This window comes from Sapajus apella, unplaced genomic scaffold, assembly GCF_009761245.1.
Source record: "Sapajus apella isolate SASKATOON/1434 unplaced genomic scaffold, GSC_monkey_1.0 scaffold148, whole genome shotgun sequence".
Lineage (NCBI taxonomy): Eukaryota > Metazoa > Chordata > Mammalia > Primates > Cebidae > Sapajus > Sapajus apella.
Genome location: NW_022437088.1, coordinates 479,028 through 500,521, shown reverse-complemented (window position 1 = coordinate 500,521; position 21,494 = coordinate 479,028). Strand labels below are relative to the sequence as shown.

General features: G+C 52.6%; 1 protein-coding gene and 1 non-coding gene across 2 annotated transcripts; one reads left to right on the top strand and one right to left on the bottom strand.

Annotated features, from left to right (window-relative positions):
- Nucleotides 1-6,740: 6,740 nt before the first annotated feature.
- On the bottom strand, nt 6,741-6,881 carry LOC116541180. The gene has a single exon (XR_004264740.1). It is a non-coding gene; the product is annotated as a U4 spliceosomal RNA (small nuclear RNA).
- A 7,086-nt stretch (nt 6,882-13,967) lies between these two features.
- Nucleotides 13,968-21,452, top strand: EFNA1 (ephrin A1). Its single transcript, XM_032265018.1, has 5 exons — nt 13,968-14,573; nt 17,859-18,154; nt 20,095-20,160; nt 20,321-20,371; nt 20,546-21,452. Exons 1-5 carry the CDS (start codon nt 14,482-14,484, stop codon nt 20,656-20,658), a joined length of 618 nt encoding a protein of 205 aa, XP_032120909.1. The 5' UTR covers nt 13,968-14,481; the 3' UTR covers nt 20,659-21,452.
- Nucleotides 21,453-21,494: the final 42 nt, after the last annotated feature.

The window sequence follows — 21,494 nt, the reverse complement described above, 5'->3', positions numbered from 1 at the left end:
GCCTCAGCCTCCCAAGTAGCTGGGACTACAGGCACGTGCCACTACACCTGGCTAATTTTGTATATGTTTAGTAGAGACGGGGTTTTACCGTGTTAGCCAGACTGATCTCGATCACCTGACTTCATATTCTGCCTGCCTCGGCCTCCCAAAGTGTTGGGATTACAGGCGTGAGCCACCGCGCCTGGCCTTAAAACATTTCATGCTCTGAACTTTGCATCATTTGGAGTATAGACGTAGGCTGATGCGGTGGCCCCAGCCTGTAATGTCAGCACTTTGGAAGGATCGTTTGAGCCCAGAGGTTTGAAACCAGCCTGGGAAGCATAGTGATACCATCATCTCTGCAGAAAATTTTAAAATGAGCCGGGTGTGGTGGTGCACGCCTGTCCTCCCAGCTGCTGGGGAACCTGAGGTAGGAGGATTGCTTCAGCACAGGAGGTTAAGGCTGCAGTGCGCAAAGGTCATGCCACTGCACTCCAGTCTCAGTTACAGAGCGAGACCCTGTCTAAAAACAAACAAACACCAAAATATAGAAATAATTGTGTTAAATTTAGAACTGATGGAATTAAAAATACAATTTGAAGAAAATGTGGTTTTATTTTGTTGTTATGATACGTACTATCTGCAAGGGAATCTTTTGTTTGGCAGTAGCATTTATGAGGGGTAAGAAAAATCTGTGGCAAATTCATCTTTATTATGAAATTTCCTGGCACCTGATTGATGAAGGATGGTGCCACGCTAGCCACTGGGCACTGTTTTCTGTGGTGGCTTCTGGGGCCAGGTGGAACACAAGACTGAGCATGGAAAGTGCACTTCATTCATAGGAATCATTCAAAGGCACCCCAAATGCTGCTTTGTTAAGTGGGAATGTTAACGGGGGTGAGAATCTGTAAGTCTAGCTGTTGGGTTCAGCTTTTGAAAATGAGAAACAGGCTGGGCGCAGTGGCTCACGCCTGTAATCCCAGCACTTTGGGAGGCCGAGGCGGGTGGATCACAAGGTCAAGAGATCGAGACCATCCTGGTCAACATGGTGAAACCCCATCTCTACTAAAAATACAAAAAATCAGCTGGGCATGGTGGTGCGTGCCTGTAATCCCAGCTACTCAGGAGGCTGAGGCAGGAGAATTGCCTGAACCCAGGAGGCGGAGGTTGCGGTGAGCCGAGATCGCGCCATTGCACTCCAGCCTGGGTAACGAGAGCAAAACTCCGTCTCAAAAAAAAAAAAAAAAAGGAAATGAGAAACAGTCTGGGCATGGCGGCTCACGCTGGTCAGGAGTTTGAGACCAGCCTGGCCAACATGGTGAAACCCTGTCTCTACTAAAAATAAAAAATTAGCTGGGCATGGTGCTACATGCCTGTAGTCCCAGCTACTTGAGAGGCTGAAGCAGGAGACCTGCTTGAACCCGGGAGGTGGAGGTTGCAGTGAGCCAAGATCATGCCACCGCACTCCAGCCTGGGCAACAGAGTAAGACTGCGTCTCAAAAAAAAAAAAAATAGGGAAACAAAATACTTAAGTGTAATGGCTTTTTCCAACATGCGTCCATGTCAATATGGGGTTTTTATTTTCTGCAAAGTAGTTCCCTTAAAAAAAGAAGTTTAATTCAACAAACATTAACCAAGATCCCACACTGGGCACAAAGCTGCAGGGAAGCCAACAGCCAAGACAAGTTCTGGTCCTCAAAGGACTTGTGGTGGGAAGGGACACATATTCAGCTAAATTTCAGAAGAGAAAGAACAAAGTAAACATTGTAAAAGACAAAATGTCACGGGGGCCCAGAAGAGAGAGTGATTAATTCGCTCTGTGGGGAGATGGTACGGAGCCAGGCTGGGAAGGATGAGTAGGACTTGACAGCTGGTGAAGGCATCCCAGGCAGACGGAACAGCTTAGGCAAAGGTAGAGGCCGCCATGTGCGGGGGTCTAATCATCACCACCTAATTTATCAGCCTGCATGTCGCTCTATTCTAATTATGATGTCTTGTCAAATATTAGCACACCTGCTTGCTTCAGAAGTCACAACCACATACCTGTATTATTAGCCCTGAAGGCCTTTAACTAATGATTTATAATAGAGTGGCTTTTAAAAAGATGCTAATTTCCCAGACTGAGCCACCCTCGCAGGTCCAGAGGCCCCTTCCACGCATTCCAACACTGGGAACACACACCCAGACGAAAACAGACCCCTTTTCTTGCCCCTGCGTCTTGCCGGCTCTTCGGCATCTCTGCTTCTAAATCCAGTCGTTAACGCGTCCTCCAGGCCACACATGCACGCATATTACCAACGCCCCATCCACAGTGCCAGACAGGAAACACATTTGGAGGAGTTTAAACAATTTTAAAATGTGCTTTCAAATTTTACAACTTGCTTGACTTGCCCGAGGGAGGAACCAAGCCCCTTATATAAATGTCACCACAAACTGGCTTGCTCCATATCCCACCCAGCTTGGGGACCTGGGATGTCTGGGGGGTTGTTTATTTTTATTTTATTTTTCTTTCTTTTTTATTTTACATTTCATCTGTGTCTTCTGTGGGCACTGGCTTTTTAAATCATGTTTATTTTACATGTTCTCCCGGTAGCCAGAGGAGAGGAGACACTTTCTCATTCCACAGACCAGCGGCCACACAGCCAGCCCAGGACGAAAGCATTTAGCAAGCTCTGGGATGACCTCTGAAGAAACATCTCAAGGAGAGGGTTTCCTGGCGGTGAATCAGACAGTTCCTGGACTCAGGGTGCTGTGGAGAAGAGGAAAGGCAGCAGGGGTAGGATGGACCTCTCTAGACCTGGGAGGAGTTAAACCTCAGGGCCTCAGCCCCTGGCCCAGTGCCTCATCCACAAAAAGCCCTCAGGATACCACACCAGCTTCCTCACCCACTGTCCCTCTCACTGGTTCACAAACAAGGGTCTCCAGTTAACTTTTGTTCATTGAGTTTTTCTGTGTTTTTTTTTTTTTTTTTGAGACAGAGTCTCACTATGTCACCCAGGCTGGAGTGCAGTGGTGCAATCTCAGCTCACTGCAACCTCCACCTTCCTGGTTCAAGTGATCCTCCTGCCTCAGCCTCCCAAATAGCTGGGATCACAGGCGCCCGCCACCATGCCCGGCTAATGTTTTGTATTTTTAGTAGAGACAGGATTTCACCATGTTGACCAGGATGGTCTCGATCTCTTGACCTCGTGATCCACCCGCCTCGGCCTCCCAAAGTGCTGGGATTACAGGCTTGAGCCACTGCGCCCGGTGAGAACTGACTTTCAAATGCGATGCCTGCAGGGGGCCAAGTATATTTGTCAGGAAGGCAAAATATAATCTTTATCTGGCATCTCATCACCTCAGTCATCCCAGAAGAAAAAGAACAAATCTATGGACCGGGCGTGGTGGCTCACACCTGTAATCCCAGCACTTTGGGAGGCTGAGGCGGGCAGATCATGAGGTCAGGAGTTCGAGACCAGCCTGGCCAACATGGTGAAAACCCACCTCTACTAAAAATACAAAAATTAGCAGGTCGTTGGTGGCATGCACCTGTAGTCAAGGCTACTCAGGAGGCTGAGGACAAGGCTCCCTTGAACCAGGAGGTCGAGGCTGTAGCAAGCTGTGACGGAGCCACCGCACTCCAGCCTGGGCAACAGAGTGAGACCCTATCTCAAAAAAATCAAATCAAATCAAATGAGGACAATAATACTACCTACCTCTCATGGTGCCTGTGAAGATTAAGTGGATTCATGTACACGAAGTGCTTCAAATGAGCCTGGAATGGAGAACATGTTCTATAAACATGAGCCGATGCTGTTACTATTCCCAGGGCCACTTCGCAATTAAATACAACCCCTCAGCTTGTTTCTGCAGCCAACCTGGGTTTGCCCAAGGGCCCTTCTCCAGCCCAATCTGGAATGCCCTCAGCCCATTTAAAACCAATCTCCCGGTAAGCCCAGTCTCCAAAGGACCTCCCCTAGGACATCCACCACCTCCTAGACATGGGGATTTGTGCCAGGACAGGAGTGCTTTTTTCTGAGCCCCACAGGGCCTGGTGCCTCCTCCAGGAATTTGCCACATTCCACCTGGCATTCCAGCTGTTTGTCTGCTCCTGCCTCACCTCTCTGGGTGGTTTCCGGCCTCCTCCCTACTCCCCCTTGCCCAAGCTCTGTCTCTTCAGGGCTTTTTGTACCCTCCTCCCACCTTTACTTACTCAAGTCCTACTCCTGTTTAAGACGAAGCCCAGGGTGCCCCAGACCCAACAGCGCCCGGCGCAGGCTGGTGGACTTGATGATACCAGGGCCAAGAGGAAGAAGGAGAGCAGGAGAGGGTGGGGGAGACGACAGTGGAGCCAGGGGAGGAAAAAGGACCAGGAAGGAGGGAAGAAGGGGCTCTGGGGGACGGATCTTCCCCGTTACCTTTCCCTCGCCCCTGCAGGGGCAAGGCAGTGTGGCCCACGGGATTCCTTTGGGCATGGAATGCCCTTGCTCACCCGAGAACCCTCAAAAGTCACTTCCCCCACTCATCACTCTGCCCTCGAGGACCATCAGCACTCTTGGCCACCTCATCCTGGGGTATTTACCACATACTACCATTTGTGGTGCTGGGACTCCTCCCACTTCCCTATATCCTTACTCCCAGTATCAGCCTGTTTGCCTCCTGTCTGCCTGTGCAGGGATCACGCGAGGGGAAATACACACCATGCGTGCTTCTGCACAACCCACTCCCCAAGCTTGGCACCAGGCCTGCACATCTATTGTTTCATGTGATCCCTGTAACAATTGCACAGAGGCCGGGCGCAGTGGCTCGCGCCTGTAATCCCAGCACCTTGGGAGGCTGAGGCAGGCGGATCACTTGAGGCCAGGAGACCAGCCTGGCCAACATGGTGAAACCCCATCTCTACTAAAAATGAAAAAATTAGCCAGGTGTGGTGGCACACACCTGTAATCCCAGCGACTTGAGAGGCTGAGGCAGGAGAATCACTCAAACCTGGGAGATGGATGTTGCAGTGAGCTGAGATCACGCCACTACATTCCAGCCTGGTGACAGAGTGAGACTCCATTTCAAAAAAATAAAAGTAAAAATAATAATAATAATTGCACAGAGAAGGTAGTCTTGACCTATTTTATGATGAGGAAAAGATGAGGCTCAGAGAGGTTAAGTAACTTTCCCAGGTTTCCGCAGCTGGGCCCCAGACCCACCCGCTCTCTGCATTGTCTCCCTGCTCACCCGCTGCCTAGCAGACCTGGCCTGCATCACCTAGGCAGAGCACCTGTTATACAAACAAACAAATGAGGTGGCCATTATCTGGACATCTCCCCCCTGCAGGGACAGACCAGGGTGAGTTAAGCCCGGGGAAGTGCATCTCAGAGCCTGTCCCACAGCCGTCTCAGGTTCCCTCTGAGACCATCCCATGCCCAGCCATTCCCTTTCCCTTCTCTACTGACTCCCCACATTTGCTCCCAGTAGATCCAGCACTTGGTGCCAAGGCTTTCCTTTAGCCCAGGACAGCCAGGCAAGTGGGGCATAGAAGGAATAGCAAGGGGTGGATCCAAGCCCCATCAAGTGTACCCACCTGAGTTTCTTGTTGCTGTAGTTCTTTCGAGATGGCTGGAGTGCAGTGGCGCAATCTTGGCTTACTGCAACCTCGGCCTCCTGGGTTCAAGCCAGATTCTACTGCCTCAGCTTCCCAAGTAGCTGGAACCACGGGCATGCACCACCACTCCCGACTAAATTTTGCATTTTTAGTAGTGATGGGGTTTCACTATGTTGGCCAGGCTGGTCTCAAACGCCTGACCTCAGGTGATCGGCCTACCTGGCCTCCTAAAGTGCTAGGATTACAAGTGTGAGCCACCACACCTGGCCTTCCTTTTTTTTTTTTGAGAGAGTGAGAGAGAGTCTCGCTCCGTTGCCCAGGCTGGAGTGCAGTGGTGCCAACTTGGCTTACTGTAGTCTCTACTTCCTGGGTTCCAGCAGTCCTCCCACCTTAGCCTCCCAAGTAGCTGGGGACCACAGGCATGTGCCACCATGCCCAGCTAATTTTTTGTACTTTTTGTAGTGATGGGTGGCTCACGCCTATAATCCCAGCGTTTTGGAAGGCCGAGGTGGGCAGATTACTTGAAGTCAAGAGTTTGAGAACAGCTTGGCCAACATGGTGAAACCCTGTCTCTCCTAGCGGGGCATGATGGCGTGTGCCTGTAGTCCCAGCTACTCGGGAGACTGAGGCACAAGAATCGCTTGAACCTGGGGGGCGAAGTTTGTAGTGAGTGGAGATCGTGCCACTGCACTCCAGCCTGGGCAGTAGAGTGACACTCAATCTCAAAAAAAAAAAAAAAAGATGGGGTTTCACCACATTACCCAGGCTGGTCTCAAACTCCTGGACTCAAGTTTGCTAACCTCAGCCTCCCAAAGTGCTGGGATACAGACATGAGCCGCTGTGCCTGGCCCTCCACATGAGTTCTGAATCTCATCACTTTCAGAACTTTGGTTTTCTCACTGGTCAGTGGGGATGTAATTCCTGCCCTTGCCCACCTCGCAATGTGTAGGAGTCTATAAAGAGGAAATAGCATGTGATAAAATGTACAACTGAAAACACTGGACTGTAATAAAATGTTACACAAATGTAAGGGATTCCAAGTTGGTTGTAACATGGGCATTAAACTGTAACTTCTCAAAGATATTGACCATAAAACTTACAGAGCCATGGGAAAAAAAAATCAAGAAGTGTGTGTGCTCCTGAGCCCTAACTTGTTTTTATATTTTTTATTTTTTTTTATCAGTCTCCGTAGAGACTGTCAAAAATTGCCAGTGCCGACTGTATTGCAAGTTGTCACGGCGGGGTATTGGGAAAAGTTTTCAATTAGCATTAATCACGCCTTGGATAAACCTCATTGGCTACGATACTGCCACTTCGCGAAGCTGAGCCTTACCTTCTATGGGCGATTTTTTTTTCTCTGCATTTGTATTTCTCTACATTTTCTTTTTTTTTTTTCCTTTTTCCTTTTTTTTTTTTTTTGAGACAGAGACTCACTCTTGTTGCCCAGTCTGGAGTGCAATGGCACAATCTCAGCTCACCGCAACCTCCACCTCCTGGGTTCAAGCGATTCTCCTGCCTCAGCCTCCCAAGTAGCTGGGATTACAGGAGGCATACGCCACCACGCCTAGCTAATTTTTGTATTTTTAGTAGAGACGGGGTTTCTCCATGCTGGTCAGACTGGTCCCAAACTCTCCATCTCAGGTGATCCGCCCGTCTCAGCCTCACAAAGTGCTGGGATTACGGGCATGAGCCACCGCACCTGGCCTTCTCCACATTTTCTGCACTAATCATGTTACTTAAACTTCAAGTAGCTGGTATTCTATTATTAGCAGCCAAAATCACTCCTCACTTGTATAATGTCCCAAACTGAACTCTCCATTCATCCTTCCTAGCCCTGCTCCTCCCCTGAGTTTCCTATCCATAAGGGGCACTCCTGCCTACCAAGCCATCCCAGGCTTCTCCCAGCCTCATGCCCACGGCTCAGCTCTCACACCCGTCTCTGTCCTCTGCCCCCTACCCATTTGCCGGTCTTCTGCTCCCCCATCTCCTCCAGGGGCAGGAGTTGGGGGAGCAGAGGACAGGGAGCTGAGCCGTGGGTATGAGGCTGGGAGTGCCACTGTACTCCAGCCTGGGCAACAGAGCGAGAAACCGACTCAAAAAACACAAACAAAAAAAAATTAGCTGGGCTTGATGGCGTGCGCTTGTAGTCCAATTATTTGGAAGGCTGAGGTGGGAGGAAGATCGCTTGGGGCCGGGAAGTGGGCATGAGGCTCCCCACCTGAAGGCTGAGGAGTGGCAGAGGAGGGTGAGCAGAGGGCGGAGACGGATGAGTGGCTCTTGGCCCGAGGCACTCCTGCTGCAGCTCCTGCAACTCAGGCCTAACGAGCCCTCTACCTCTGGGCTCCCTTCCCCACCTCATTCTATTCCCCACAGTGATTTTTCTGAAATAGAAATCTGATTATGTTTCCTGCTTAACCAACTATGGGCTCCAGAGCAGCATTCAAAATCCTTAGCATGGCCGCCACACACTCTGTCTCATCTTCTGCCACTCCTGCAGACATATTCTATAATTTTTTTTTAAGAGGCAAGGTCTTACTGTGTTGCCCAGGCTGCACTTTAACTCTTGCGCTCAAGTGATCATGCCTCAGCCTCCCAAGTTGTTGGGACGATGGGTGTACACCATCACACCCAGCTGTTCTCCAGAGTATTCAGTGCGAAAGCTCTCACCTCTCCACCTCTGTTCTTTGTTCCCTCCTCCCTGAATGGGGATACCTACTTATTCCCCAGAACCCATTTCAAATAGATCCTCTTCTGTGAAGCACTCCCCACCCCAGACAAACATTCCTTCCTCTATGAGTCCACAGCTTGTTACACTACTTATACCTCTATTACAGTTCTTATCGTGTATTCTAATTACACAGTTGCCAGAATTATACATTCTTTAGGACAAGGATGTATTTCAGCATCCCCAGTGCCTCCCAGTATAGTGTTTGTCTTAAATGGGTACTAAATTTCTGGTGGAAAAGGCCCCAGTATAAAGCACCTTCTGGCTGGGCACGGTGGCTCAGGCCTGTAATCCCAGCACTTTGGGAGGCCAAGGAGCGTGGATCACCCGAGGTCGGGAGTTCGAGACCAGCCTGACCAACATGGCAAAACCCCGTCTCTACTAAAAATATAAAAATTAGCCAGGTGTGGTGACACACCCCCTGTAATCCCAGCTGCTCAGGAGGCGGGGCCACAAGAATCTCTTGAATCCAGGAGGCGGGGGTTGGAGTGAGCCTAGTTCATGCCACTGCACTCCAGCCTGGCAAGAGAATGAGACCTCATCTCAAAAAAATGAACAAATAAATAAAAATAAAGCATCTTCTGCTGCTTTCTGTGCAGAAATTGAGTCCCATCCTTCTGAGCTTCTGCTCTTCTCATCTCCCTCCCACTCCCCATCCTACCCAGCTTCCTCTTCCGCAGTGGACTTCCAGGGAAAGTCTACCTTCTCCCACAGCGTCTGGTCCCTCCTGAGTGGGATGTGGAGTGGAAAATTTATAGAATATGTCTGGGGGAGTGGCAGGAGATGAGACAGAAGTGGTGTGGGGGCCATGTTGCCAAGGGCCGTAAGTGCCATGCTAAAGGATTTTGAAATTACCCTGTAGCCCTTAAGTAGAAACAGATCTTTTAGGTTATAGTCACCTCCATCCTCAATAAGATCACTGGACTAGCATCAAAAGATCTGGCTTTGGTTTGGCAATATCAAAAGTTTTTTCACACATCTGTATGCCCAAAGGTAAGCCGGTTCAGAGTAGGTGTTCCATAAGTGCTTGTTGTTAAAGTCAATTGCAGGGTTATTTCTAAGTTCTTTTTTTTTTTAAGAAGGGTTCTCACCATGTTGGTCAGGCTGGTCTTGAACTCCTGACCTCAGGTGATCTGCCCGCCTTGGCCTCCAAAGTGCTTGGATTACAGGCATGAGCCACCACGCCCGGCCTCTAAGTTCTTTTTTAGAGACTGTCTAGCTCTGTCACCCAGGCGGCAGTGTAGAAGCACAGTCATAGCTCACTGTAGCCTCAAACTCCAGATTCAAGTGATCCTCCTGCCTTAGCCTCCAGAGTAGCATGTCGTATGTATCCCGGCTAACTTCTTCTTTTTGTTTTTTTAAATTTCCTCCTCCTCGTCCTCCTTCCTGGCTAACTTCTTATTCGTATTATTTTGTGTAGAGATAGGTTCTCAAAATGTCACCCAGACTGATCTCTAATTCCTGGCCTTACAAGACCCTCTCAGTTCAGCCTTCCAATAGTCCTAAGTTCTTTTTTTTTTTTTTTTTGAGATGGGGTCTAGCTCTGTAGCCCAGGCTGGAGTGCAGTGGCACAATCTCAGCTAACTGCTGCAACCTGCCCCTCCAGCGTTCAAGCAATTCTCCTGCCTCAGCCTCCTGAGTAGCTGGGATTACAGATGCCCACCACCACGGCCAGCTAATTTTTTTCTGCATTTTTTTAGTAGAGACAGGGTTTCACTGGTGTTGGCCAGGCTGGTCTCAAATTCCTGATCTCCTGATCCCCCTGCCTCGGCCTCCCAAAGTGCTGGGATTACAAGTGTGAGCCACCATGCCTGGCCTCCAACAGTCCTAAATTCTAAGAGCCAATCAACCCAAGTGCTCAGCAACTGAGGGATGTTTGAGTGTGCATGGATATGTTTATTTCTGTCCTGCTTTCACTGCAGTGGCAAGCTCTGAAATACTCACCTAAAGAAGCATTACACTGCCTTAAAAACATTGCTTACAAAGAGTTTATAACATGGAAAATGTCTTCCGTTGTAAAGGAAAAAAAGCAGCACACAATTGAAATGAGTCATATCACGTTGTCTAAAAGCAAGCAAAGAAAATCTTCTCCCCAGCAAAGGCTGGCAGGGCAGGGAGGCCCAGGCTAACAGCAGCCAGTCGTTCTCCCCTCCCTTATGCTCCTGTTCTCTATTTCCCAACTTTGATTTTTTTTTTTTTTTTTTTTTTTTTTTTGAGACAGGGTTTCACCAAGTTGGTTAGACTGGTCTCGAACTCCTGACCTCAGGTAATCCACCTGCCTTGGCCTTCCATATTGCTGGGATTACAGGCGTGAGCCACCACGCCTGGCCCCAACTTTGATTTTTTTTAAAACAGATTCTCACTCTCTCGTCCAGGCTGGAGTGCAGTAGTGAGATCTCGGCTCACTGCAACCTCCACCTCCAAGATTCCAGTGACTCTCATGCCTCAGCCTCCGGAGCAGCTGGTGATCACAGGTGCCTGCCATTACAACCAGCTAGTTTTTGTATTTTTCGTAGAGAAGGGGTTTTACCATGTTGGCTAGGCTGGTCTCTAACTCCTGACCTCAAGTGATCCACCCACCTCGGCCTCCCAGAGCTTGGATTACAGGCATGAGCCACCACGTCCAGCCTATTTTCCAACTTCTGAAAAATGTGTGCACATTACTAATAAAGTGAAGTGTACACTTTTTGTTTCAAAATGACCTTGAGTAAGTAAGGAGGAGGTTGCTCTCAGCCCAGCTTCTGCTCCTCCCCTGCTGCCCCACCTCATTGCCCAGAGATGCCCTCTGGGGCTGAGCCAGGTTTTATTTGCCCCAGGGCCCCGAAGTCCTGGCCTTCTCCACCCTAAACCACAGGGCGCTCAACAAAGGATTTGCAATCCAGTAGCTGCACCTGCTCCCAACTAGAAATGCTGCCTTCAGGCAGCCAGGGCCTCCCCCAAGGCCTCAGAGGGTTAACTCTGCCCGCCACCAGGAATTCCCAGAAAGGACTCACGGAGGAATTTCCCAGACGTGCAGACAGACAGATAGACAGACACCTCAGGCAGCCCTCGACACTAAGCACAGATGTTTGCCTGCAGGTGATGTGCTGGTAGCCAACACAGGCACACAACTTTGCGGTGAGAGGTAGCACAGAGCAACAACAGAGAAAAGACCCACCTGGGCAGGCTGGGGCTGGCATGAGGAAGGGACTGGGAGGGGGCCCCAGAGTGGGTCAGCAGATGGAGTCTGCAGGCGCAGAAGTTCCTACTGTTGTCTCTGTCTGAATGGCACAGTGCCTGCAACTCTCCCTAGGCATAGCAGGCATGGCAGCGGCTCCAGCAGGGGTCAGGGCAGCCTGGCTGTGAGTAGCGGGGCTGCAGTCTGGGCTTGAGCTGTTAGCAAGTTTGTTGTCCTTGTGGCTTGTCAATATTCCCTACTGGCCTGGCGGCTCTCCAGGTAGTGATTTTATCTTAAACCCACCCACTCTTCCTTTCTCGGTACCCATCACAACACCCAGCTCATCACAACACTCAGCATCTAGGGCTGCTCCAGTAGGACTGATGGTTAACCCCCATATGGATAGGGGAGTGGATAGAGCAGTGATGGGATCAAGACCCGAAGTGAGAATGCTGGCGACAGCGCCAAATCAGCGAAAGAGGGCTCCAGGTCCCGTCGGTGCCCAGAATTTCCCTGCACCCTCTGCACCCGGCTTGCTCCAGACCTAGACGCAGGCGAGAGCTGACGTGGCCCCGCCAGACTGGGCCTAGCGAGCCCGAACTTGCCCGCCCCAAGCAGCTGCAGCGTGGGACCTCCTATGTTCCTGTTCAGTCCCAGTGGTCAGAGAAAGCAGGGAATCCGGCCCAAAGCTGTCTCCTCCAGGAGGCAACCGGGGCCACCCTTTCTGGAGAGCTACCAGCATCTCTCCCCTCTCTCGCCCCTCTGCTGGTTTTTCAGAGCAGTTACGTCCAGCATAAGTTAAGTTGCTTCACTGAACAGTGAGTGATCTCACTCACTCCACAGACATTTACTGACCGTCTACTATACGTCCTAGATGCCACGCCAGGCGCTGGCAACAGGATAATGAACAAAACAAAAACCCCTATCCTCGTGGAACTTTGACCCTATGGAAAGTGAGAACTGGGATGCAGTACTCTCGCCGGGGCCACGTGGGAGGTCGACACCCAGGTGGGGTTCCCCTAGGTGAGCAAAAGGCGCGTGAGGTGCCGCGCTGGGACCAGTCGGCTGGTGGACTTCGGCCTGGGCAGGAGGGGCTGGCCGCACCCCGTACTAACGCTTGGCTGGGCACGTCGCTTGGGGCAGGTGCGCGAGGCAGTGGGGGTGGCGCTGGCCGTGCGCAAAACCGGGCCGTGACCCGGCCCGGGGTTACAGGCCTTGGTGGTCTGTTAAGTATTTATCGTAAATGTAGCGAATAGGGCCTCCAGCGGCCTGAGCGCACGTGGGGGTGCAGTGGGGAGCCGGCTGGTCCCTCCCCAGCTCCAGGCTCCTCCCCCGCGGGGGTCAGCGCCAGACTTGCCGCGGCGTCCGGGCCCCGCGTAATTACAGGGGCTGTAGCCAGGCCTGGCCGTAAAAGAGGAGGATGAAACGGCCTGGGAACCCGGGAAGCTGGGCGGGAGCTGGCAGGGGCACCGGGTCCGCGGCTTCCTGCGATGCGCAGCCGCAGGGAAGAGCCAGCTAGGGATGCGCACACACACAACACCAACCCAGCGCGCACACAGCCACACAACCAAACACGGAAACCACCAAACGCACTGAGACGCACAGCATTCTGCTCTCCCGCTCCAGGCTCACTCCCGAGCCTAATCAAACACCTGCCCGCCCTTTCCACCCCAGAAGCTGACACCCGCCCGCCAAGCCCTCTCTAGACTGCAGCAGATCCCGGCCGGGAGAAGAGCCCCGAGAGGCAAATTCCAGCGGGTTTGTTTACATGGCGCGGGGGAGGGGGCCGAGCCGGGTACTGGGGCCCTACTGACTGGGAGCCCCAGCTCAGACTGGGCCAGTCCCAGCTGTGCAGCTTGAGGACTGCGCACAAACAGCCAGCCGTCCCACCCCACCCGCGCTGCACGCCGGTACGTGTCTCCCCTCCTCTTCACACGCTGTTCACAAACATTAGCATACGTATGTCAAAGAGTTTCACACGCTTCCACACACGCGGCTGTGATACTACTCACAAATGCTTTCACACTTGCGCGCCATCACACGTATTTCATGTGTGGTTACAGCTTGTCACCCTTCATGCCCAGATTCTCACCGTCCATATTCAAGAGCCCGTTCACACAGTGTAGGCGTGTGTTGTCTCACACACACACACACGCACACACACACACACACACGCACACACACACACACACAGGTCATTAGTGTCCTTTGGCGAATCTAAAACAAGAACGGATCCCTCGCGAGCCCAGGGTCCCGCGAGTGGCTCCTGCGCGCAGGCACTGATGGGATGGACAGAAGCGCCCTTAGCCCCGGCCGCACACGTTACACACTCGATCACACACAGCGTCGCACTTTATTCCCGGCATCCTGGCGATGACACAATCTCCAGAACAAAGACAACATTGACAAACCCAACAAAAACAAACAGCCGCGTGTGTGTGGGGAGGAGCAGTCGAGCGCAGAGTCCGGGAAGGGGGTGGGGGAAGAGGAGAGTGTGGGAACGCGGGCGCCCAAGCCTGGGTGTGCGAGGCTTGGAAAGGTGCTGGACACGTCGACAACCTCGCACCCTGCAAGGTCCGCGCGCCACGCAGCAAAGCCGGGTCCCGTACCCCCGCGTTCGCACACACGCACTTGCGAGTTCTCCCCTTCTCCCGCACGCGACTGCGCCCAGGGACACAGGCCCACCACCCGGACAGGCTCACAAAGCTCCACGCAGACCCACAAGTGAGTGAACACACAGCTCTGAGCAGATCTGCCGGGGGCAGAGGAGCGCGCCTCGCTCTCTACGGCACCCCGGGCCTCCTAGCCTCTCCTGCCCGCCCCTCCTCCACCTCCCCAGCCCCCAAGCCCCGGGGCAGCCGCGCGCCGGGCGGGGCGAGGGCGGGGCGGGGTGTCGGGCGGCGCCGGCCCAAAAAGGCGGAGTCGCTAGGCTAAGGGGCCAGATCTTTGAGCCCAGCGCTGATTGCGCCTCGGAGAAAGCCAGCGGGAACCCGGACCCCGAGGAGCCCCGCGTCCCCGCCCGGCCTGCCCAGGCCCCGCGCTATGGAGTTCCTCTGGGCCCCTCTCTTGGGTCTCTGCTGCAGTCTGGCCGCTGCTGATCGCCACACCGTCTTCTGGAACAGTTCAAATCCCAAGTAAGCCTCGAGTATCCCGCTGGCAGCCTGGGCGCCCGGCTGGCACTGCCCTCCCCACCGGGATAACTGTTCTGGCCAACCCCTGAGCTGAGCCTAGGGGAGATGACCGAGGTAGGAGGGACGCTGTAGATTTTCCTCCCCTCACTTCTCCCACATAACTGGGAGCACCCCACCCCGGGCCAGGAACCTGCTGGTGTCTACTTGCATAGGCTTACATCTGCCCTGCCCTTCCTTCTCTTTGACACTCTTATTACTCTGAAGTGAGGCACCCATCCTGGGCAGTTTCTACCTCGAGCATAGACCTGGCCCCTGGCAGCCAGGGCCCTTGTTCTAGGCCCCCCCACCGTGAAAGCCTCGACTCCCCTCCTTGTGTGTCCCTTGGGCATCTGCCCACACTGACAGGTACCTGGTGTGACATCAAGAGTGCTCAGAATGCTCAAGGTAACCCAGAAGTACCTCTTAGGAAAGACCTGGGCTGTAGGCATTCATATGCATTCATCCTGTATTTAAAGCAAACCTGGAAAGCCCCCGCTAGGGGTCTTTTGGGGTGGCGTGAGTGAGGCACATGCTGTGTATGGGTAGGTTGAGGGAATCACCTGTTTATGGGGCTCTCAAGTAGTAAAACTGAAGAGCTGGGGAGAGGGTGATCATGGGAAAGCTTCAGAAGGAACGGAAGGGGTTAAAGGGGTTACAGAAGGCTCTGGGCAGGAAGGAGTTAATTTCTCCTGGGCAGGTTTAGGGCTGTGAGGCAAATGGTACTGGGAGGAAGACTGTCGGCCCCTTTGTTCTTGCCCTTGAGTTTTCTGAAGTTATGGGAACAATATTTGTGGGAATACTGGAGACGGTGGGGGGGGACGGGGGAGGAGGACTGGGTAGCTTGGGACCACAAAAGCCACCCACCAGCTTAGCACCCTCAGCCCTATCGAGCCTGCGCCCCACTCCCCTTGAGAAATATGTTGTGCCAGCTTCCTCTGACCCCTGTGGCATCGCCTGGTGAGGCAGTCTGTTGTCTGTAGCTTGTTGGGATGGGGGAGAGAACAGCCAGCTGCCAACCCCAGAGGGCAATGCCCTCCTGCCTGTGGGCACCGGGGAGGCCCAGCCAGCCCTCCATCACCCGCTGCCTGCTGTCTGCGCTCTGCCTCCTAGACCCGATACATCTCACCCTAGTATGGCAGAGAGCAAAGTCCCTGTTTATGCCCATGCCAGGTGTTGACTGAAGGAGGAGGAGGGGACAGGAAGCCATGAGTAGGGAGGGGGGGACCCTGGCCTTTTCCGTTCCCAAGCTCCCAGGTTTCCTCTCTTTCAGGAAGAAGCCTTTTCCTTACCCACCTCCCCGCCTTCCCTGACGCCGGTGCCCCCCTTTCCCACATAGGGAGCAACATCAGATGAAGGCTAAGTAGAGCAGACTGTACCCCCAGGAGAGGGGGCTGGTGGGTGACCCTCTGGCCACACGCGCGCGCGCACACACACACACACACACACACACACTATCATACCCAGGACTAAAGAGACGCCAGTCCAGAGTAGAGTCCCCAGGCAGCCAGGCTGAGCCCAGCGTGGGGCAAATATGAGGCTACAATGAACTGGGTAGGTGTGAGACTGGCATGGGTGACTCAGGCCAGTGGGCATCAGCCCTGGGATCTCCGGGCCTCAGGCGGGGCAGCATGCTGAGAAAGGCGCCTCCCTCATGCTGGAGGGCAGGCCCCTCATTCCAACCTGCCAGCTCCCTTTGTCCAGAGGACAGTGTTGGGGGCAAGTGGGTGCCGTGCCCTCCTGGGGTCCTGGGGGCTGTCCACATTTGACAAGGTAAATTTTCACAGGTTCTCATGAGTGGTGGGGCGGGTAGCAGAGGTGGATGAGGAATGAGTCAGTGCCCGTCACGGGAATGAGGGAAAGACGCCAGGCCCAGAGCTGAAATACCTGTTCCGAAATGGCTTCTATGTTTATCTCTCCAGAGAGGAATTTTAAAAGCCTCTCTCTGCTCCTCTCTCTCTTTTCCCCGGGGTGGGGGAGGGGCCTGGTAAGCCCAGTTTGGACGCTGGCATGCTGCTGCAAAGCCTGGCCTCTCAGGGGTCATGCTGACTGGGCAGTGGGTGCCCACCTCAGAGTCCCCTCCGCCTGATGCCTTCCTCGCCCTCCCCTCGGTGGACAGGGCTTTCGCTTCGAAGCAAGTTGGCACTAACTCTGCTGAGTCTCTAGCTGGCAGTGCCTGGGGGAATTAGAGAAACTGGCCAGCTTGGGGGGGTGGGGAGAAGCACTTTTCCCCCTACTGGGACCCCACCCAGGCTGGAGCCAGGTGTCTGGAGCTGGTGGGGAGGGGCTGGTGGGCAGTCAGGCTGGAGCCGGCGGGCCGGGGGAATGAACTAGGAGGGAGCTGGCTCCACCTTGGAGGAGGGGAGGCAAGAGGCCGTCTGAAGCCCAGAGCTCCAGCATTTCATCTGGAGGGAGGTGGAACTGTGGCTTTTGGAGATAAAGGGACAGGGGTGTTTTGGGGTGCACTGAGAAGGGGAAAGGAGACCAGTGCATAGCTTTGAGTATCTAGAAAGGGAGATTTGAGGGGGCTGATTGAATGGATGAGAGTGATTTAACTTAAAGGATTAGGGGCTTGGTATTCATGAAGGGTTAAGGATGGTAAGAAAAAAAAAGAAAAAAAAAAGGACTAGGGGCATTACCCGTGGGCCGGGGTACACAAGCTTCACTTTTGAGGAAAAGTGAAGCTGGGAAGTGTGAGATCTACTCGGGGGGTCCGGGAAACATGAGAGGAGTAAGGAGAGTAAAGACACAGACGTGCTGGGGGCTCGGGGCTAGCATGGCAAAGAGAAGGGGTTCCCTGGATCCTGACTGCAGAAGGGACTGGTAGGGTCTCAGGTTGAGGTCCAAGAGCATTTAAAAGGAGCAAGTGGTAGAACAGATTTGGGGAATATGTATGGGTAGAAGAGAATGATAAGTGAGCTACAGAAACAGGTAGAAGTAAATATCAGGGTAAATATCGTGGGGGTTATGGAAAATGCTTTGGTACCTGAGAGCTACTGAGCAGATGCTATTCGAAGGATCAACAGGAGACAGCGATGGTACAGGGCGGGGGTGGTGGGGGAGGAATGTTTAGAGATGGCAGAGAGAAACGTAAGGCATCAAGATAAGTACATATTACGAGTTGAGACTTCGGAAAAGTCTCCTGGGCCCAGTGTGAAAGGTGAGAGGTCATGTAAACAAACATTCGGAGGCCCAAGGATCTGGCTTGGCTTCTGAATGACCACCGGCTTCTTCCCCTGCATGTGTCCCCAGGTTCCGGAATGAGGACTACACCATACACGTGCAGCTAAATGACTACGTGGACATCATTTGTCCCCACTACGAGGATCACTCTGTAGCAGATGCTGCCATGGAGCGCTACATCCTGTACCTGGTGGAGCGTGAGGAGTACCAGCTGTGCCAGCCCCACTCCAAGGACCAGGTCCGCTGGCAGTGCAACCGGCCCAATGCCAAGCATGGCCCAGAGAAGCTGTCTGAGAAGTTCCAGCGCTTCACACCTTTCACCCTGGGCAAGGAGTTCAAAGAAGGACACAGCTACTACTACATCTGTGAGTGCCCATGAGGGGACAATGTTTGTGTTCTTTCTGCCACCACACACACACTTGGGTACATGCTTGGTGCAGAGTCCAGCAGCAGAGGACCATTTCAATTCTATTGAAATAGAATTCCAATCCTGAATTCTATTTTCATTCATCCACATCACAAATGTGAGCGTCTACTGTGTGCTGGGCACTCTGCTTGGCACGTGGGCACAGAGATAAATAGAACACTACAGAGCCCCTGTCCTCAAGGAAGCTGGAAAGAAACACACATAGGTTAACAGACCCTTAAAGCAGTGTACTACAGTAGACATGAACACAGGGGCCTTGGGAAAATGACCTGGGCATCTGCCAGGCTATGGGGCTCAGAAAAGGCTCAGTGGGAAAGATGATCCTAGAGCTTAGGACAAGCAGAGGAGCTGGCCAGGCATGAAGGCACACGTACAAAGGAAGCATGACATCTTCAGGGAACTTCCTATGGTTCAGCCTGGCTGAAGTGGGAGGGACACAGGAAGTGAGAAGAGGTGAACAGGACAGACCATGGGGGGCCTAAAAGGTGATAAGGAGTTTGGACGTTAACCTGAGGGCTCTCATCACTGATGGGTCTTGTTTTATTTTTTGTGACAGAGTTTCCCTCTTGTCCAGGCTGGAGTACAATGGTGGGATCTCTGCTCACTGCAACTTCCGCCTCCCGGATTCAAGCGATTCTCCTGCCTCAGCCTCCCAAGTAGCCGGGATTACAGGCACTCGCCACCATGTCCAGCTAATTTTGTATTTTTAGTAGAGACGGGATTTCACCATCTTGGTCAGGCTGGTCTCAAACTCCTGACCTCAAGTGATCCACCCACCTCGGCATCCCAAAGTGCTAGGATTACAAGTGTGAGCCACCACACCCAGCCTGATGGATTTTAAAAGTTATGAGATCACCCATCACTTTGGGAAGCCAAGGTCTCCTGAGGTTCAAGACCAGCCTGGCCAACGTGGCAAAACCTTGACTCTACTAAAAAAACAGAAATATTAGCTGGGCGTGGTGGCGCACACCTGTAATCCCAGCTATTCAAGAGGCTGAGGCAGGAGGATCACTTGAACACAGGAGGTGTGAGGTCGCAGTGAGCCGAGATCACGCCACTACATTCCAGCCTGAGTGACAGAGCGAGACTCTGTCTCAAAAAAAAAAAAAAGTTATGAGATGGGCTTTGTATAAAATGGATCTAGGACTCTTGTCAGTGGGGCCTAGGCAGGAATAGTGTTGTTTTGTTTTGTTGTGAGACAGAGTCTCACTCTGTCACCCAGGCTGGAGTGCAGTGGTGTGATCTCGGCTCATTGCAACCTCCGCCTCCCAGGTTCAAGCCATTCTTCTGCCTCAGCCTCCCAATTAGCTGGAACACACCGCCATACCTGGCTAATTTTTGTACTTTTAGTAGAAACGGGATTTCACCATATTGGCTAGGCTGGTCTTGAACTCCTGACTTCATGCTGTGTGTCTGTCCTGATTTCTACAACTGGAGTTTTTTCATACGATGTTCTTTGTATCAAAATAAAGCAATGTGTTTTTTTCCCACATTGGCCTCCTAAAGTGCTGGGATTTCAGGTGTAAGCCACCGTACCCAGCCTAGGAGTAGTATTAAATGGCCCAGGCAAGAGGAACATATGGTGAAGCCCTCACGCTTCAGACTCGAAGGAGTGAAGGATGAAATGTGGGGCGGGGACAGTGTCTATGTTCTTATGTCACCACTGCCAAACCTGACGGTTGTTTCCAAAGAATGGCAGATTGGGCTGAACTATAGGCAGGAAGTTAGCAAAAACTAAGGAGGGTAAGAATCAAGGTTAGAGGAAAGAGTAAAATGAAAATGAGTAGGGATCTGAGAAAGCAGGGTGAGGGGCATTTGGACTTATATTTTCTTCCAGCAAAGGTTTCTTCCTTAACCCCCTGTGGGCTTATCTTGCAGCCAAACCCATCCACCAGCAGGAAGACCGCTGCTTGAGGCTGAAGGTGACTGTCAATGGCAAAATCAGTGAGTGTCAGGGCCCTGTGGGCCTCCTTCCTCCATCTCTATGCTGGGTGCAGTCTAGTGAACTGGGATGGTATAGAAGTCTTGCAGCCTAGCCACTCAAACTCACAGCCCTCTGCCTCTTTGATACAGTACCTGATCTATTACCACTCTTGTCTTTCAGCTCACAGTCCTGAAGCCCATGACAATCCACAGGAGAAGAAACTTGCAGCAGGTAGGTAGCTGGAGCAAATTGGGCCTGGGGCACAGGAAGAGGTCTGCTTGAAGAGGTTGGGTACAGGAAGTGGCTCCTTTACCAGGCAGAGGCTGAGGGAACCCTGTTGGGCTGAGGGCCAGTGTAAATCCTGGGGCCATTCACATTGGGGGCCTTTGCCCTCTTGCCTTGCAGATGACCCAGAGGTGCGGGTTCTACATAGTATCGGTCACAGTGCTGCCCCACGCCTCTTCCCACTTGCCTGGACTGTGCTGCTCCTGCCACTTCTGCTGCTGCAAACCCCATGATGAAGGTGTATGCCACACGTGGCCTTAAGGATTGGAACTGGGCTGAAGAGAGGGACAGGCACTCCAAACCTGTCCTGGGGCCACTTTGAAAGCCCCCAGCCCTGGGAACCACTCCCACCACATGCACAAGCTGTCACCCAGCAGCCTCAAAACGGGTCAGTATTAAGGGTTTCAACTGGAAGGAGGTCGACCAGCCCGGCACTGCCATCCCCACCTTCACCTCGGATGGAGAAAGAAGTGGAGACTGTCCTTTCCCACCATTCCTGCCTTTAAGCCAAAGAAACAAGCTGTGCAGACATGGTCCCCTGAGGCACAGTGGGAGCTGAGCTGGAAGGGGCCACATGGATGGGCAAAGCTTGGCAAAGATGCCCCCTCCAGGAGAGAGTCAGGATGCCCAGATTAACTGACTGAAGGAAAAGCAAGAAACAGTTTCCTGCTTGGGAGCCAGGTACAGGAGAGGCAGCATGCTTGGGCTGACCCAGCATCTCCCAGCCAAGACCTCATCTGTGGAGCAGCCACAGAGAGGTTTGTAGCCAGGTACTGCATTCTCTCTCATCCTGGGGCAGCACTCCCCAGAGCTGTGCCAGCAGGGGGGCTGTGCCAACCTGTTCTTAGAGTGTAGCTGTAAGGGCAGTGCCCATGTGTACAGTCTGCCTAGAGTGTAGCCTAAAGGGCAGGGCCCACATGTACAGTATCTGTATATAAGTTGCTGTGTGTCTGTCCTGATTTCTACAACTGGAGTTTTTTTATACAATGTTCTTTGTCTCAAAATAAAGCAATGTGTTTTTTCCGGACATGCTTTTCTGCCACTCCATATTAAAGCTTATGACCATTGA